We start from the raw sequence: 19,179 nt of genomic DNA, 5'->3' as shown, positions 1-19,179 counted from the left end.
CCCATCCCCCATCCCACCCACCCACCCACTCCCACCTCCCCACCCACTTCCACCTCCCCACACTTGAATTCCCTCACACTGGGGCATCCAGCCTTCAAGAGACCAAGGACCTCCTCTCCCACCTATGCCTGACAATGTCATCCTCTTCTACATATACAGCTGGAACCATGGGTCCCTCCCTATGTTCTCCCAGGCTGGTGGTTTAGACCCTGGGAGTTCTGGTTGGTTGGTATTGTTGCTCTCCCTATGGGGCCGCAAATCCCTTCTGCTTTTTCAGTCTTCTCTATAACTTCTCCATTGGGAACCCCATGATCAGTCAATGGTGAGCTGTGAACATCCACCTCTGTAAATGTCAGACTCTGGCAGACCTCTAAAAAGACAGCTATATCAGTCTCCTGTCAGCCTGCACTTCCTGGCTCCACATCAGCTTCTGCCTTTGATGATTGTGTCTGGGATGGATACTCAGGTGAAATAGTCTCTAGACGGCCCCTTCTTCAGTTTCTGTCCCACAATTTGTCTCCATATTTGCTCCAATGAGTATTTTTTTACTCCTTTTAAGAAAACCGAAGCACCCACACTTTGGTCTTCCTTCTTCATGAGCTTCACGTGGTCTGAGTTGTATCTTGAGTATTGTGAGCTTTTAAGCTAATATCCACTCATCAGTGAGTGTATATCATGTGTGTTCTTTGGTGATTGGGTTACTTCACTAAGGATATTTTCTAGTTCCATCCATTTGCCTAAGAATTTCATGAATTCATTATTTTCAATAGCTGAGTAATACTCCATTGTGTAAATATACCACATTTTCTGTAACCATTCCTCTGTTGAAGGACATCTGGGTTCTTTCCAGCTTCTGGCTATTTTAAATAAGGTTGCTATGAACATAGTGGAGCATGTGTCCTTCTTATATGTTGGAGCATCTTCTAGGTATATGCTCATGAGTGGTATAGCTGGATCCTCGGGTAATGCTATGTCCAAATTTCTGAGGGACTGCCAGACTGATTTCCAGAGTGGTCGTATCAGCTTGCAATCCCACCAAGAATGGAGCAATGTTTCTCTTTCTCCACATCCTCTCCAGAATCTGCTATCACCTGAGCTTTTGATTTTAGCTATTCTGACTGGGATGAGGTAGAATCTCAGGGTTGTTTTGGTTTTCATTTCCCTGATGACTAAGGATGTTGAACATTTCTTTAGGTGCTTCTTGGCCATTCAAGTTTCCTCAGTTGAGAAGTCTTTGTTTAGATCTACACCCCATTTTTAATAGGGTTATTTTGTTGTTTGAATTCTAATTTTTTGAGTTCTCTGTATACATTGGATATTAGCCCTCTATCAGATGTAGGATTGGTAAAGATCTTTCCCCAATCTGTTGTTTACTGTTTTGTCCTATTGACAGTGTCCCTTGCTTTACAGAAGCTTTGCAATTTTATGAGGTCCCATTTGTAAATTCTTGATCTAAAGCATAAGCCATTGGTATTCTGTTCAGGAACTTTTCCCCTGTGCCTAGGTATTCCAGGGTCTTTCCTACCTTCTCTTCTATTAGTTTCAGTGTATCTGGTTTTATGTGGATGTTCTTGATCCACTTGGACTTCAGCTTTGTTCAAGGATATAAGAATGGAAAAATTTGCATTATTCTACATGGTAACTGTTAGTGTTCTGTCTAAACTCCACCTCCACAGTTATCTGGCAACAGCCAGGTATGCTCCTCCCCACAGTTACCTGGCAACAGCCAGGTAGGCCTGGTCCACTATAAAAGGGGCTGCTTGACCCTTCCTCTCTCTCTTACTCTTACCCTCTCTCTCTCTTACTCTTTTAATCTCTTACCCTCTTGCCTCTCTGTGCCCTTCCCCCTCTTCCTCTCTCTCCATGTGGTCATGGCAGGCCTCTACTTCTCTTCTTCCCTCTTCTTCCCTCTTCTTCCCTCTTCTTCCCTCTTCTTCCATCTTCTTCCATCTTCTTACCCTCACCTTTGCCCTATCTCCTGAATAAACCTTCTCCACACCTTGGAACCCTGTAGTCTGGAGTGGTCTGTTTGCTGCGGTTGGAGATCTGAGCTACGAACTAACACTGGTGCTTTGGACCGAGATGGAAAACTTCGGGAATCCCCATGCTGCCAGCTGCCACAGCCGATGACTGCTGTAACTGGGCAGGACCCATGCCACGTGGCCTGCCTCTACCACTGCCGCCATTTGGAGAGAGAGAAAGAGTAGAGTGGAGGGGACAGAGAGGCAAGAGGGTAAGAGATTAAGAGAGTAAGAGAGAGAGGGTAAGAGTAAGAGAGAGAGGAGGGAGCAGGCAGCCCCTTTTATAGTGGACCAGGCCTACCTGGCTGTTGCAAGGTAACTGTGGGGAGGAGCATACCTGGCTGTTGCCAGGTAATTGTGGAGGTAGAGTTTAGACAGAATACTAACATTGACTTCCAGTTAAACCTGCACCAGTTGTTGAAAAGGCTGTCCTTTATATATTGGATGGTTTTAGCTCCTTTGTCAAAGATCAAGTGACCATAGGTATGTGGATTCATTTCTGAGTCTTCAATTCTATTCTACTGATCATCCTGTCTGTCTCTGTACCAATACCATGCAGTTTTATCACTATTGCTCTGTAGAACAGCTTGAGGTCAGGGATGGTGATTCCCCAAGAAGTTCTTTTCTTGTTGAGAATAGTTCTTGCTATCCTGGGTTTTTTGTTATTCCAAATGAATTTGCAAATTGTTCTTTCTATCTCTATGAAGAATTGATTTGGAATTTTGATGGGGATTACATTGAATCTGTAGATTGCTTTTGGCAAGATGGCCATTTTTACTAAGTTAATCCTGCCAATCCAAGAGCACGGGAGAGTTTTCCATCTTCTGAGATCTTTTTTTAATTTCTTTCTACAGACACTTGAAGTTCTTGTCATAAAGACCTTTTACTTGCTTGGTTAGACTCACACCAAGGTATTTTATATTATTTGTGACTATTGTGAAAGGTGTCATTTCCCTAATTTCCTTCTCAGCCTGTTTATTCTTTGAGTAGAGGAAGGCTACTGATTTGTTTGAATTTTCTATGCAGCCACTTTGCTGAAGGTTTTTTTTTAAATCAGGTTTAGGAGTTCTCTGGTGGAAGTTTTGGGGTCACTTAAGTATATTATATCATCTGCAAATAGTGATATTTTGACTTCTTCCTTTCATATTTGTATCCCTTTGACTTTTTTTGTTGTCTAATTGCTCTGGCTAGGACTTCGAGTAATATATTGAATAGGTGTGGAGAGAGTGGGCAACTTTGTCCAGTCCCTGATTTTAGTTGGATTGCTTCAAGTTTCTCTCCATTGAGTTTGATGTTGGCAACTTGTTTGCTGTATATTGCTTTTACTATGTTTAGGTATGGGCCTTGAATTCCTGATCTTTCCAGAGCTTTTACAATGAAGGGATGTTGATCATGTGGGTTTTTCTTTGAGTTTGTTTATATAGTGGATTACATTGATTGATTTCCATATATTGAAACATCCCTGCATTCCTGGGATAAAGCCTACTTGATCACGATAGATGATTGTTTTGATGTGTTCTTGGATTCGGTTTGCAAAAATTTTATTAAGTATTTTTGCATCGATATTCATAAGGAAGATTAGTCTGAAGCACTCTTTCTTTGTTGTAGCTTTGTGTGGTTTAGGTATGAGCGTAATTGTGGCTTAATAGAACAAATTGGGTAGTGTTCCTTCTGTTTCTATTTTGTGGAATAATTTGAAGAGAATTGGTAATTGGTCTTCCTTGAACGTCTGATAAACTTCTGCACTAAAACCATCTGGCCCTGGGCTTTTTTTTTTTTTTTTTTTTTTTTTTTTTTGAGAATTTTAATGATTGCTGCTATTTCTTTAGGGGTTATAGGACAGCTTAGATGGTTTATCTGATCCTGATTTAACTTTGGTACCTGATATCTGTCTAGAAAATTGTCCATTTCATCCAGATTTTTCAGTTTTGTTGAGTATAGGCTTTCGTACTAGGATCTGATTTTTTTCTTTAAATTTCCTGTTTCTGTTGTTATGTCTCCCTTTTCTGTTCTGATTTTATTAATTTGGATACTGTCTCTGTGCCCTCTGGTTAGTCTGGTTAAGAGTTTATCTATCTTGTTGATTTTCTCAAAGAATCAGCTTCTGGTTTTGTTGATTCTTTGTATAGTTCTTTTTGTTTCTACTTGGTTGATTTCAGCTCTGAGTTTGATTATTTCCTGCTGTCTACTCCTCTTGGGAGTATTTGCTTCTTTTTGTTCAAGAGCTTTCATGTGTGATGTCAAGTTGCTAGTGTATGCTCTCTCCAGTTTCTTTTTGTAGGCACTTAGAGCTATAAATTTTCCTCTTAGCACTGTTTTCATTGTGTCCCATAAGTTTTGGTATGCCGAGCTTTCATTTTCATTAAATTCTAAAAAGTCTTTAATTTCTTTCTTTATTCCTTGACCGAGTTACCATTGAGTAGAGCACTGTTCAGTTTCCAAGTGTATGTGGGCTTTCCATTGTTTTTGTTATTACTGAAGACCAGTCTTAGTCCATGGTAATCTGATAGGATGCAAGGCATTATTTCAATCTTTTTGTATCTGGTGAGGTCTGCTTTGTGACCAAGTGTATGGTCTATTTTGGAGAAGGTACCATTAAGTGTTGAAAAAAAAAAAGGATATATATTTTTTGTTTTAAGATGAAATGTTCAATAGATATCTGCTAAATCTATTTAGTTTATAACTAACTTCTGTTAGTTTCACTGTGTCTCTATTTAGTTTCTGTTTCCATGAGTGTCCATCTCACTCTTGCTGAGAGTGAGGTGTTTAAATCCCCCACTATGATTGTGTGAGGTGCATTGTGTGCTTTGATCTTTAGTAAAGTTTCTTTTATGAATGTGGGTGCCCTTGTATTTGAAGCATAGATGTTCAGAGTTGAGAGTTCATCTTGGTATATTTTTCCTTTGATGAGTATGAAGTGTTCTTCCTCATCTTTTTTGATAACTTTTTTTGAAAGTCGATTTTATTTGATATTAGAATGGCTACTCCAGATTGATTCTTTGGACCATTTGCTTGGACAATTGTTTTCCAGCCTTTTACTCTGAGGTAGTGTCTGTCTTTACCACTGAGGTTCATTTCCTGAATGCAGCAAAATTCTGGGTTCTGTTTACTTATCCAGTCTGTTAGTCTACTTCTTTTTATAGGGAATTGAGTCCATTGATGTTAAGATATTAAGGAAAAATGACTATTGCTTCCTGTTATTTTTGTTATTAGAGGTGGAATTATGTTTGTGTAGCTATCTTTTTTTAGGGTTGTTGAAAAATTACTTTCTTGCTTTTTCTAGGTTGTAGTTTCCCTCCTTGTGTTGGAGTTTTCCATCTATTATTCTTTGTAGTGCTGGATTTGTGGAAAGATATTGTGTAAACTTGGTTTTGTCATGAAATATCTTGGTTTCTCCATCTATAGTGATTGAGAGTTTTGCTGGGTATAGTTGTCTGGGCTGGCATTTGTGTTCTCTCAGGGTCTATATGATATCAGTCCAGGATCTTCTGGCTTTTAGAGTCTCTGATGAGAAGTCTGGTATAATGCTTACAGGTCTGCCTTTATTTGTTACTTTACCTTTTTCCCTTACTGCTTTTAATATTTTTCTTTGTTTTGAGCATTTGATATTTTGATTATTATGTGACAGGAGGATTATTTTCTGGTCTAGACTATTTGGAGTCTGTAGGCTTCTTGTGTGTTCATGGGCATTTCTTTCTTTAGGTTAGGGAAGTTTTCTTCTATAATTTTGTTAAAGACATTTACTGGCTCTTTAACTTTGAAATCTTCACTCTCATTTATACCTATTATCCTGAGGTTTGGTGTTCTCATTGTGTCCTGGATTTCCTGGATGTTTTGGGTTATGAGCTTTTTGCATTTTCTTTCACTCTTGTGTCAATGTTTTCCATCATATCTTCTGCACATGAGATTCTCTCTTCTATCTATTGTATTCTGTTGGTGATGCTTGAATTTATAATGCCTGTTCTTTTTCCTTTGTTTTCTATCTCCAGGGTAGTCTCCCTTTTGGATTTCTTTATTGTTTCTACTTCCTTTTTTAGATCCTGGGTGGTTTTGTTTAATTTCTTCAACTGTTTGGTTGTGTTTTCTTGCAATTCTTTAAGGGATTTTTGTGTTTCCTCTTTAAGGGCTTCTACCTGTTAACCTTTGTTCTCCTGTATTTCATTAAGGAGTTATTTGTGTCCTTCTTAAAGTCCTCTATCATCATTATGAGAGGCGATTTTAATTCTGAATCCTGCTTTTCCGGTGTGATGGGGTGTCCAGGACTTGCTATGGTGGGAGAACTGTGTTCTCATGATGCCAGGTAACCTTGGTTTCTGTTGCTTATGTTCTTGTGCTTGCCTTTTACCATCTGGTTATCTCTAGTGCTACCTGTGCTCATTGTCTCTGACTGGAGCCTATCTGTCCTGTTATCTTGCTTGTGTCAGAACTCCTTAGAATTCAGCCGTTTCTGTGATCCTGTGATCCACTGATCCCGGGTGAAAGAGCTCCTGAGACTCAGGCTGCCTCTGGGAATCCTGAAATCCTATGATCCTGGATGTGTTAGAACTCCTGAGAATCCAGATTTCTCAACTACTCTGAGTGCAGTGGATTCTCCACTTACATGAATGCAGAGGTTCCTCCACTGCTCTGGGTGCAGTGGCTTCTCTGCTGCTCTGAGTACAGTGGTTCCTCTGGGATGGGTCAGAATATGGTGTCTTCACAGGAGCAGAACAGCTAGGAGTCTGCCCCAGCAGAAAGGACCAAGTGACGGGCAGAAGGGGAATGGTATTCTGGAGGGCAGGGTTGCAGTGGGTGATGGGTCCAGCTGCAGCTCTGGGGCATAGAGTTGTGGGGAAAGATTCTTACCCACTGCTCTGAGTGATCCTTCTAGGATGAGTCAGGATATGGTGTGTTCAGGGGAGCAGACCATCTAGCAGTCTGCCCCAGCAGAAAGTGAGGCATAGTTTTTATGTCCTAATTCTTTGTCTTTGTGTCTTGTGGAGAATTTAGTGTATTTCTTTTTACATTTTAATCTACTGTTAATTATGCAAGTATGTTGAAACATTTGTGAATATTTTTAAAGGTCAATTTTTAAATTTTTGTTTATGTGTGTTTGTGTGTGTGTGTGTTCATGTGTGTGTGCACATATGTAGGTTGTTTTTAGTGGCCAGAAGTGGACATAACCTGGATCTGTAGTTACGGGCATTTGCCAGCCATCCAATGTATGTTCTCAGACCTTAAGTTCTCTGCAAGAGCAGTAAGCACTCTTAACCATTGAGCTATCTCTCTATGCCCTTGTTATTTCTAGTAACAATTATTAATTATAACTTTAAACTTTCTTTAGAATTTCTTCTTAAGAATTTTGATACAATGCTCATGGAAAAGAAAATTCAAAAACCCAATGTTTGATATTATGGGTTATCAAAATAGTTTTCGTGATTTGTTTACATTAATTGAAAAGGAGAAAGAGGTAGGAAAGGTTTGGAGAAAAGTATAGCTCACTGTTATTTTAAAGTACTGTTTCCTTTTCCTGTGGTAAAAATTATTGAGGTATAAAATGCATACTTAGCTGACTAAAAAGTATTATAAGAAAATTATCCTTGGCAAATTTTTAGTTTTTCTACTTCATTATTTACTTACTTGTGGGTGTGGGTTTTCCCATGTCATGGCACTCCTGTGGAGGTCAGAGGACAACTTGCAAGTATCAATTCTCTGTTTTTTTATATGCGAGTCTAAGGGATCAAACATAGGCATTCAGTCTTGGCAACAAGCACCTAATACCTGATGACCATCTTAGCTAGCTTACACAATTCAGAAAACATGATTTTATTTACAGAAGGCTAATATAGTACACATTTTGGCATGTAGAAAAATACAGAGAAAGCAATATTATAAAAAGCATAATTTCCAAATATTTATAATTTTACAAAACATAAAGGGAACAAGTTATTGTATGATTCCACCATGGTGCAAAAAGCAAAGGTATTACTGAGAATTTTAACACTGGAGCCCAGTATAGTTACTAATTGTAATTTTTATTTTAACAAAACTTAATGTTACATGCAATACATTTATCAGCATTTCCCTAGGAAATCATTTGCCATTTTCTCAGTGTACAGAATATGTGAAGACATTGGTGGAAACTTCTGGTCTTGGGGCTGTTTCATAATCTTCAATATTTACAGAGATTCACTTATTTAGGGAAGAAATCTGAAACCCACCTTCCTCTGGGAAGACAGTTTCACAATGTTCCATCAAAACAAAGTTAAATTTGATACCGCCAGGTATCATTTCTCAGTGAAGACATGAGGATACATCACTTGAGATATATGCCATTGTAAAGGATCTACACAGTCTTCCACTCTCCAAGCTTCTCTAGCATCTTTGCAACCCTGGGTGTGTTGTCCACAATAGGATCCTCCCTCCCACTGCTGACAGATTCTGATCACTGGTCTTTCTGTTCAGACTGATTTGATTTGAACAAGTGTGTATGTGTGAAAACTCTATGCAGTTATAAAAACTGTCTTATGAGTCCAGGACCTGGGAGTCAGCTGAACATGTAGTATCAGACTTGTTTTCTCTCTGCTCAATCAGACTTTGTGGCTTAGTAAGAACATTTTGCTCTAACTATTCATTTTGTCCAGGCTAATATCTAAAGAAGTTTGCCTCTAAATTCTGGAGTCTAGAACAGTGCTTCTCAACCTTCCTATGGTATGACCCTTTAATACTGTTCCTCATGTTGTGGCAATCTCCAGACATAAAATTATTTTCATTGCTACATCATAACTCTAATTTTGTTACTGTTATGAAACATAATGTATAAACGTGACATGTAGGATATCTGAAATGCGACCCCTGTGAAAAGGTCATTTGAACCTCAAATGGGCACAACACATACGTTGAGAATCACTGGTCTACAGTAATCATACTGCATATGTAGAAACAGATAGAAGGCCTTTTCTTTATAGCTAGAAAAAGCAACAACCTGAGATTAAGAAAAGATATTGGTTATGCTTATTAAGGTAAGCATAGATATTTATGTTTATGTTGAAGAAGCACGTTTGATTTCAGAGTCTAGAATTCTGGCATATATGTTGTAGATTACCATTTATCACTGCTACAGTTTTCTATGATGATTTTTAATTATTTAGGCTTCAAGGAGACAACCTGATGGAAAGGACAGAAGACACACTACAAATATTTCATTCTCCGGATGAGATAATCCCAGACTCATTGGGTAAGTTTTAAAATCAGACGTATTTATTTTAAAAGTTTTAGTAACTTTTAGTGATTTTCAAAACTAACTTCCCTGGACCAAATGCCCAAAACCTCCAATCACAAGCTTATTCTACCCACCTGGGCTGGGAAGGGCAAATGAGGAAAGGAATCGGGAAGGGTAGATTCTGAACAGGGAGCTGTATGTTGGCTACTGTCAAAGTCATGCTACTAATTCTAACATTTTAGAATTCAATTTTTCACTGTGGTTCTCTAGAAAGGGTAGGTCACTATGAGTTCATTGACAATTGGCATGTCTTTTAGTTCCATCTTGTGCCATTGATCCAGTTAGTCTTCTTGGAGAAAAACAGTGATATCTTATTGGAGATATCATACAACTTTTCTCTCAGCTGTGTGGTAAGGTGGTGTTAAGACTGTAAATATTGTTTTTCTCTCTAAAATAGACGTCATTTTCTTCATAGAGTCTCATCTATGCTTCCTTTCCCGAAGGAAAAAAATGTATTGTATCATAGCTTGCTTTTCTGTTGCTGTGATAAAATTATAGGACCAAAGGTAATGTGGGGAGGAGAGACTTTATTTCATTTTACAGGATACAGTTTGTTATCTTGGGAAGCTAAGCCTCGAGGCATGAACCTGGAGGCAGGTACTGAAGCAGAAACCAGAGAGGAAGGAATATTGCTTACTTGATTGCTTCCCTGGCTTGCACAGCTGCATCTCTCGTACAACCCAGGCCTGCTTATCTAGGCATGGTATCACCTACAGTGGGCTGCCCCCACCTATATCAATTACTAATAAAAAACATGTTCCACAGAGATGCACACAGGCCAATATGATGGAGGCCATTTCTTAGTTTAGATTCCCTATGCTTAGGTGTTCTCATTTAGTATATGCTGCTGTTATGTCACTGACAAAAACTACCTTGTGTGAGGGTATGGTATGTGGGTTTATACTTTTAAGTCACAGTCATTCATCCAGGAAACCAAGGCAGAAACCTGGAGGTAGGCACTGAAGCAGAGATCATGGAAGAAATGTCTCTTCCTCTTTTTTCCTCACATAGTGTGCTCACCTTGCCCAACACCATGTGCCCAGGGGTAGAATCTCCAAAGGTGTGTGATCTCTCTCCCATAAAATAGTAACCATGCTCTACAGACATGCCCCCTGAAAAATATGATGGAAAAAAATTGCTCAGTTGGGATTTCCTTCTCCTAAATGATTCTAGTTTGTATCAAGTTGACCAAAACCAGCCAGGTTATGTCTAGGCTTTGTTTCAGGTTGACACCCAGCACTACAGCTGTCTACTTTATTATCACTTTAAATTAATAGTATTTAGCGCATTCCCATTTCTATCTGCTGAAGCACAAACTCCATGACTGAACTCCATATGAAGTTAAACTTCAAAATGCTTGGTGCAGAAGTGGCAATTGTAATGCTACTCCAATGTCACCTAAGATGCATTACTATTTATTGTATAGTATCTAGCAGGTCACAGCAATGGAATCAGGATCATCAGAGGAATCACATTGGCAAGATATTCCCCTTATGTCTGAATGGAGACCATCTCAAAGCAGACAGAAAAGTTTATAACCATTAGATATGCAATATAATAACAATGTACTACACATCTCAAAAGCTAAAAACGTGATGGATGTTTGAATAATTTTACCAGAAACAAATGAAATAATGAGTTTATAAATATTTTTAATTCTATACAAAACCTTATATGTATTAAAACAAAACATTCCAGGTTGCCCTACTAATATGTACAATTTCTATTTTTATAATTTATCATTTTAACTAACTTAAATTTTATAATGAGGTTAAAAGACAGTGGAAACAAACTGCAGAAATGAAGAGCTGTGGAGCTGAGGTGACTGCTCAGCAAGGACAATGCTTGTTGCACTTTTATGAGGCCGAGTTCAGATCTTTGCCATACATGTATTAAGTGTAGTAGCACACACCTGTAAATCGGCCTGTGGAACACCTATGTAGGTGGAGTACAGACAGGAAAATCCTCGGGATTCCCTGGGCAGCCTGTCAAGCTAATCAGTGAGCTTTAGAGTCAGTGAGAAACTCAGTCTGAAATAAAAATAAGATGGAAAATGTTAGACAAAGACTCTGGCCTTTATAAACACCCACACAGTGCATGCACCTGCTTGCATACTCCACAACACACCAACACAGGTGCCACATTCATACGAATAGAGGGGTTTTTTTGTTGTTATTTTTTTTTTTTTTTAGGAATTTTAAAATTATCAAAAATTCCAAGGAAAAAGCTACAAAATGAGAAAATAATATTTGCAGTATAGTTTTCATTGCTCAAAGATGAGTATTCAAATATGATAATCACTTCTAATTTAATAAGGTCAACAAATCCATTGAGAAATAATCAACAGATTAAACAGACTTGTCACAGATGAGGAGATTCAAATGTCAAGTAAATATATGAAATAAGCCTCATTACCTTAGAAACCAGGAAAAATTAAATGGAGATGATAATGAAGTATTGCTTTATAAGTATTTGCTTGGTATTAATTATTAAAGCTGAAAAAAACCTAGTAAAGGAAGAGATTTACTCGGTAGTGTCTAAACAATTTGAGGAAATGTTTCTACTATATTAAAATTTGAGCATTTATATGATAGAAAGCCCAAAACCTGAATATGTAGTTAAACATCTTAGAAAACCCAGCTTTATGTACCAGGGAGTGCCAAGAAGCCTTGTTAGGATGTTCATGTGTGATGAAACCAATGAGCTGTGGAATTGTTACACTGTAGGGACTCTCGAGCACATTTCAACTGTACACACGGGATGGATAAAGTCAGCATCCTGCTGGTAAATGTTTAGCAAAAATGTTGTGCAGAATGGATGGTTCCTCTGATGTAATATAGCCCAGCCACTGAGCTGATTTCAATCAACTCTAAATGGCCAGCTGGTTCTCTGATGCTGCTGTGAGCATGTAAGAGCTCCCCAGTGATCTGGCCTTAAGATCATGAATGTTGATTGGACAAACAGAAGTCAGAGGATGCTATTTTCATAAAGTTTAAAATGAGAACATTTCTAGAGAGTGTTCGCTAGGAAAACATGCTTAAGTGAAGAAACCATACGACAGGAAAGGAACAATAGACTCAAAATCAGTTCTCTCCAGCATATGAGGAAGCTTAGAGATCTGATAAAGAAGAAGCCCACAGCAAAGTCAAGGCTGATGGGAATTCTCTGACATTTAAGGTCTGTCCCAAGCTTGGTGTGTTTTATTATTGCACCTTATAAGTTAAATTTACTATATATCTTATCCATATAACACAGTTTTTGTACTTTATTTGAAATTTTATATGTACATATAATTTCACATGTTGACTATCACCTAATAATATTTAAAAAATAAAATGATACAGGATGATCATCATGATCAATGATACATCATGATACCAATGATGACCTACAGAGAGAGCATGATATTTTATACCTGTTCAGATCTGTTATAGAACTAAGGCATGAACATGCTCAAGATAGTTCGTAAACCCTGACAATGAAAGCAGAGTCTTGGATACGTAGCAACATGGAGGCTCATTCTAGCTAGCTATCAACTCTTATTTATCTTGTAGATTTATCCTGAGCATCTCATCTTGTGTATATTGCATGATTTCCTTTGCACAGTTCACTCTTTTCTCAATGGTAGCAGCTTCCTTTTGCTGCCTGCAGTACTCAGAGCATCCGCCCTAAGGTCATATTAAGTGTTCCTGATGTTCAGCTCACAGTAATGCTTCCTCTGTATGAATGCCTAACTGTTTCTGAATTACTCAGTATTTGTTCTCACTTCAAATGATTTCATGCTTCTTAAGGCTTTCATGCTCAATGTAAAAGTAACACAACACAGATATTGTGTAACAACTTGGCCATTAACTGTTTAAATTCAATCAAAACTAGTCTAATCAATCAATCTGTTAATAGATTTATACTTTCTAGCAATCTACATGTACATATTTGCTGAAAACTGTAGGGACTTAAATATCCTGGGAAATTAAACAATACATATGTTTTTTATTATACCTAGAGCTGCTGGAAAAAATGCATTCATTAAGTTTAAGTTCTTTTCTTGAAATATTTATATCCTGCTCTTTCCACACTCAAATATTAGAATACTTAATTAGAAAATTGCAAAGCAGGAGTTTCTGCTTCAGTACATTCCTTTCTTCTGAAGTTAGTCAAACCATGGGACCCCAAAGTTTAGAATCCAAAAATCTCCAATGTAATTCACATGTCAACTGGGCATCCATATTGAATTTGGCTCAAGATACGTGTTTCTATAAAAAGGCCTAATTTTGTGCAGAGAAGTTCTTGGAACACAAGCAGCCATGGTAAAAATGATGACAAGAGGAAGCTGATTGAAACTAAACATTGTGACAAACGTTCAAGATTTCTAGATCCTGGTAACATGATCAACCAATAGATGAAAATTGTATCCCAGCATTAGAAGACACCTTTTAAAGAATAAAATCACTTAATTATTCCATGCTTTTGTACTATTTCACTAAAGGCACAATTTCTACTATTCCTTATGTGATTAAAAGAATCAAACAACTATGTTTTCAAGAAACATGCTTGCTTGTAAAACAAATTTCTCGGCAGAAAAAAGAACACAGTTGGTCCATATTTGCACGTGCTAGTAAGCACTAGCCAGGGAATGTACCTCATACACCTTAGAAAGTTTGTCCCTCCAAACATGAGACACTGAATTTTTATGTTTATGATGTCTCTTTGCTGGACTTCTTAGATTGATGTTCCATCTCAGTTTTTGTCTCTTTCGCTGGCTCTATTTGCTCTTGTAAATTTCAATTAAGGTAAGATATCAGTATTCTTGACTGCTTTGAGAAGCCCATCACAGAAGAGCTGTGCTTGACTCTAGAACTGCTATGATCTCATAGACTTCAGCAGATCTGACCACCACTAATCATGGAGTACTCAACACAAGCACCTAGCAGAGCATAAACTAAAAAGCTACTAATATTGCCACCTTGTAAGTCTTCATTTATTTTTGGTTAAAAAATTAACACTGTGTGTATGTATTCAAGTGAATTCCATGAAACAGTAATAGAAAATTGTTTTGTTTAACATAATTTCAAACCACATAGCCTGTGGAATCATGTTTATTGAATAAATGAATGTACATAAATGGACAAATAAATGAATGAATGAATGAATGAATGAATTATTAGCACAAATAAAATCAAGCAGAAAGGCATCTACCTAAAGCTGTCACATATTCCCTGAGAGGAAATGGAGAACACACACCATACTTCTAACTTTAAATAGAAAAGCCATGAGAACTTTTAAGTGTTTCTGGTCTATGTACATGCATATCTCTATAAATATTTTTACTGTAGAAAATAAAATTTTAATATTAAGGAAATGTCTTACTCAAGAATCTCAACTCATAAAATAAAAAAATACACAAGTTATAAAATCACACAGTGTTTGCACAGTTTGATGAAATGTAACTTAATTTTATTTATAAATTGTTTTCTTTTTATTGAAATTAGGTTATTTTCTCTCATAATAAATTCTGCTTACAGAAAGGGTTTGTGACCCCAGAAGGAAAGCAACAATACCAAACAACCAGAGGCCCCAGGGTCTAAACCACCAACCTGGGAGCACATAGGAAGGGACCCATGACTCCAGCGGTATATGTAGGAAAGGATGGCCTTGTCGGGCATAGGTGGGAGAGAAGATTCTTGGTCCCATGAAAAACGAACACAGAGTGGGGGGGGATGTGATGGTGGGAAGGGAGTAGTGGGGGCGGGAGGTAGGTAGAAGCATGAGGAGGGAGGATGGGATAGGAGGTTTCTGGGTGGTGGGAGAAAGTGGGGTAAGGGGATAAAATCTGAAATGTTAATATAATACCCAATTTAAAAAAAAAAGACAAAAAAGAAGAAAAAATAAAAAAGAAAGAAAAAATCTTTAAAAAAAATAAATTCTGCTTACAATTTTATAATTTCCCTTCCCTCTACTCCTCCTAGTTCCTTTCCATCTTCCTTCCCATCTGAAACCACTCCCTTTCTGTTTCTCATTTTAAAAGAATAGGTTTCTATATATATGTATATAATGTTTCTATGATGCATATAGAAATATATATATATATAAATATATATATGATAAACACTATCACATCTGAGTTAGATAAGACAAAAGAAAAAGCCCAAGAGAAGGCATAAGAACAAGAGACCAACACATTTTCACATTTAAGAATCTCATAAACACACTAAATTGAAGCTCATAATATATTTTCAGAAGACCTGGTATAGACACAGGTCTTTGTATGCTACCTCATTCTCTCCTATCTGCTGTAGGAAAAACTTCTTTGATGATGGCTGAGCAAGGTACTGATTTATGAGTATAGCAAAATGTCATTAGGAGTCATTTTATCACTCTTATGTTTTGCTTGTTTGGTTGGTTTTGTTTGGTTATTTTAGAGCAGTAAGTAGTATTTGGTTTTACCTTAGGACCTTTGGTTACCTAGTCTCAGGTTCTTGGTAACTAGCACAGTGCTGGGTCTGGAATCCATCTTGTGGAATGGGTCATAAGTCCGATCAGATACTGGTTGGTTATTCCCAAAAGTTTTGTGTTACCATTGTCCTCGTATATCTTGCAGGCAGGACAACACTGTGAAGGAAAACATTAGATGCTGGGAGGGACAACCATTCTCTTTTGGTAGCATGTTGAATACCTTCTGGTACCGAAGACACTAAGACAGAGGGGAGGGCTCCATGTAGGCACCACTCCATTCTCCATGTTCAAGGAGCTGTGCGGTGTTGTCTTCAGGAATGAGGCCTTGCTGTTGGTTTGTGGAGAGCTACATGAAGTCCTGGCAGTAGCTTGGGGGATGTTTAGGGATTTCCATGGGGCCCCATTGCCCAATGATTCAATTAGATTTAACCTAAACCTAGTCCTGGAACTTTCATTTGAGGACATGAAAAGGTCAGTTGGGTCTCTGTCTCCTTCATTATTTGACAATTTCATTTAGATTGGCTTCATATACGTACATATTTTAGGAGGTGTCTACTGCTTTAAGTTCCCATACTACCTTTCAAATGGCCCTTAATTTCAGCTCTCTCTTCCTGTATTCCCTTCATCAAACCCTTGTCTCCTTCCATCCACCCTTGATCCTCCCATTTCAGCTCTATCCATCCTAATTATCCATTATAGTTCCCTTTCCTAGTCAGAGCTATCTGCATCCTCAAGATGAGAGAGAGAAAGAGAGAGAGAGAGAGAGAGAGAGAGAGAGAGAGAGAGAGAGAGAGAGAGAGAGAGAGAGAGAGAGAGACAGAGAGAGACAGAGACAGAGAGAGAGACAGAGAGAAGAGGAGAGATGAGAGAGAGAGAGATAGAGAGAGAGAGAGAGAGAGAGAGAGAGAGAGAGAGAGAGAGAGAGAGAGAGAGAGAGAGTTGGGTTACTGGTTTTGTGAGTTAATTTTGTATCCAGCTACTATGTTGAAAGTGTTTATCAGGTATAGGGGTTTTCTGGTGGAATTTTCAAGTCATTTATGTATATTATAATATCATTTGCAAGTAAAGATACTTTGACTTCTCCCTTTTCACTTTATATGCCCTTGATCTTCTTCATTTGTCTTATTGCTCTAGATAAGATCACTCTGCGTTTATTATGTTCAGGTATGTCCCTTGTATCTCTAATCTCTGCAGCACTTTTATCATGAAGGTTAGATTTTATCTCCAGCACTTTTATCATGAAGGTTAGACCTTTTCTGCATCTAATGAGATGATCATGTGGTTTTTGTCTTGCAGTTTTTTATATGGTAGATTTATGCATGTTGAAATATCCTTGCTTCTCTGGGACGAAGACTACTTGTTCATGGTTGATGAATTTTTAAAATGGTTTTTGAATTTGGTTTACAAGTAGTTTATTAAGAAATTTTGTATTTCATATAAGAAAAATTAGTCTGTAATTCTTTCTTTGTGTGTCATTATGTGATTTGGATATCAGAGTAACTGTTAGTAAAATAAGTTGGGAAATCTCACTTCTGTTTGTATTTTGTGGAATAATTATAGGGATATTGGCATTAGCTCTTTTTGAAAGTTTGGTAGAATTCTGGGCTAAAATTGCCTGTCCCTGGGTTCTTTTTCGTCGTTGTTGTGAAGCTTCTAATGATTATTTTTATTGCACCAAGGGTTATAAGTCTGGTTATGTTGTTTATCTGATCTTGATTTAAATAGTATGTACCAAGAAAATTTCCATTCTTTTAGATTTTCCAATTTGTTGAAGTACAGGTTATTAAAGGACATCCTTATGGTTCTCTAGATTTCCTTGGTATCTGTTGTTATGTCCCTTTTTCATTTCTAATTTTGTTGACTTAGATATTCTTTGTCTGCCTTTTAGTAAATTTACATAAGGCTTTGTCAATTTTATTGATTTCCTAAAAAAAAAAAAATCAACTCTTTTTTCTAATGATTCTTTGTATTGTTTGTTTTTTGTTTGTTTGTTTCTATTTCAGTCCTGAGATTATTTATTCCTCATCTTCTACTACTTTTTGATGTGGTTTATTCTTTTTTGTTTTAGAGCTTTCAAGTGTGTGTGTGTTTACATGTTTCCCCTCTTTGATTTTGCTCATCTGGTTATTTATCCTATCCAATTTTTTTGAACATAGTTAACCTCTTTAGATTAGAGTTTTCTAGTACTCTTCATAGGGGTAGATGTATAGACAGAACAGTAGAAATTTGAGTTTATCATGGAATGTCTTATTTTCTTCATTTATGGTGATTAAAATTTTTGCTGAGTATTCTGAGCTGCCATCTGTGGTCCCTTAGCATCTGCAGCACACTTATCTGGGCACTTCTGTCTTTCAGAGTCTCCATAAAGAACTTATATATAATTATAATATGTCTGCCTTTATATGTTATGTGGTCTTTTCCTTTGTGACTTTTGTTACTCTATTTTTAATTTGTAGAATTAATTTTTGATTATTATATTTCGATGGAAATTTCTTTTCATTTACACTCTGGTTGGAATTCTGTATGCTTCTTCTAATTCAATAGGCAACTCTTTCTTTAGGTTAAGGAAATTTTGTCCTATGATTTTTGTTGAAAATATTTTTGGTGTCTTTTACCTGGGTTTCTTCTCCTTCCTCTAATCCTATTCTTTTTAGATTTGGTCTTTTCATAGGTTTTCAGATTTCCTGGACAGATGAAATTTTTAGATTTATCATTCTCTAGGACTGATGTATTCATTTCTTCTATCATGTCTTCAATGCTTTAGAGTCTCTCTTCGATTTCCTGTATTCTGTTGGTGAGGCTTGCCTCTGAGGTTCATGTTCTAGCTCCTAAGTTTTTCATTTCCACACCTCCCTCAGTTTGGGTTCTCCACTAATTCAGTTTAATGATTCAGTTTAATGATTCTTCGACTTTCATGTTTTGAACATTTTTTTTCATTGTCTTCCACTATTTGTGTTTTCATTATTTCTTTAAGGGGTTTAATTATTTTCTCTTTCAACTCCTCTGACATATGCATAAAGGAAAATCTTTTATTTATGCTTCAATTATGTTGGGATATTTAGGGCCTATTTTGGTAGGACTGCAGGGGTATAGTTGAAGACATACTATCCTAGGTACTACTTACTGATTATGTTTTTATATTGACATCTAGGCATCTAGGATTGGGAAGACTGTAATTCCAGGTGCTGAATTCTGGACTTGGAAGACTGGACATAAGGGTCTTGTGTTACCCTACCTATTTCCCTGGTTAAAGTTGTAACTTCATTTTAGTAGATGTAAATAAAATACAACTTGCCTCCTGGTTTAATGGGTCTGTCCATGCTAGCTTATAAAGCTGTTAGAACTTGGTTTTAGTAAATAGGTGCTAAATTCCTCTTTTCAATTGAATGACTACTGTTTAACATGATACATTTTCCCCTTACCCATCTTAATTTTATCAACTAA

The 19,179-nt window shown here is 37.2% G+C and overlaps 1 protein-coding gene across 7 annotated transcripts in view; it reads left to right on the top strand.

The window, feature by feature from the left end:
- Positions 1-19,179, top strand: part of C25H8orf34 (chromosome 25 C8orf34 homolog) — a 394,450-nt gene that overhangs the window by 289,072 nt on the left and 86,199 nt on the right. For all 7 annotated transcript variants that reach the window (XM_076924364.1, XM_076924363.1, XM_076924361.1 and 4 more), the window contains one exon: positions 9,152-9,237. In XM_076924364.1, the coding sequence (XP_076780479.1) occupies positions 9,152-9,237 (86 nt within the window). The remainder of the gene's footprint in view (positions 1-9,151; positions 9,238-19,179) is intronic.

The sequence above is a fragment of the Arvicanthis niloticus genome, chromosome 25 (genome assembly GCF_011762505.2).
Source record: "Arvicanthis niloticus isolate mArvNil1 chromosome 25, mArvNil1.pat.X, whole genome shotgun sequence".
NCBI classification, from domain to species: domain Eukaryota; kingdom Metazoa; phylum Chordata; class Mammalia; order Rodentia; family Muridae; genus Arvicanthis; species Arvicanthis niloticus.
Note: the sequence above shows the minus strand (reverse complement) of the source record. Positions and strands in the feature narration are given on the sequence as shown.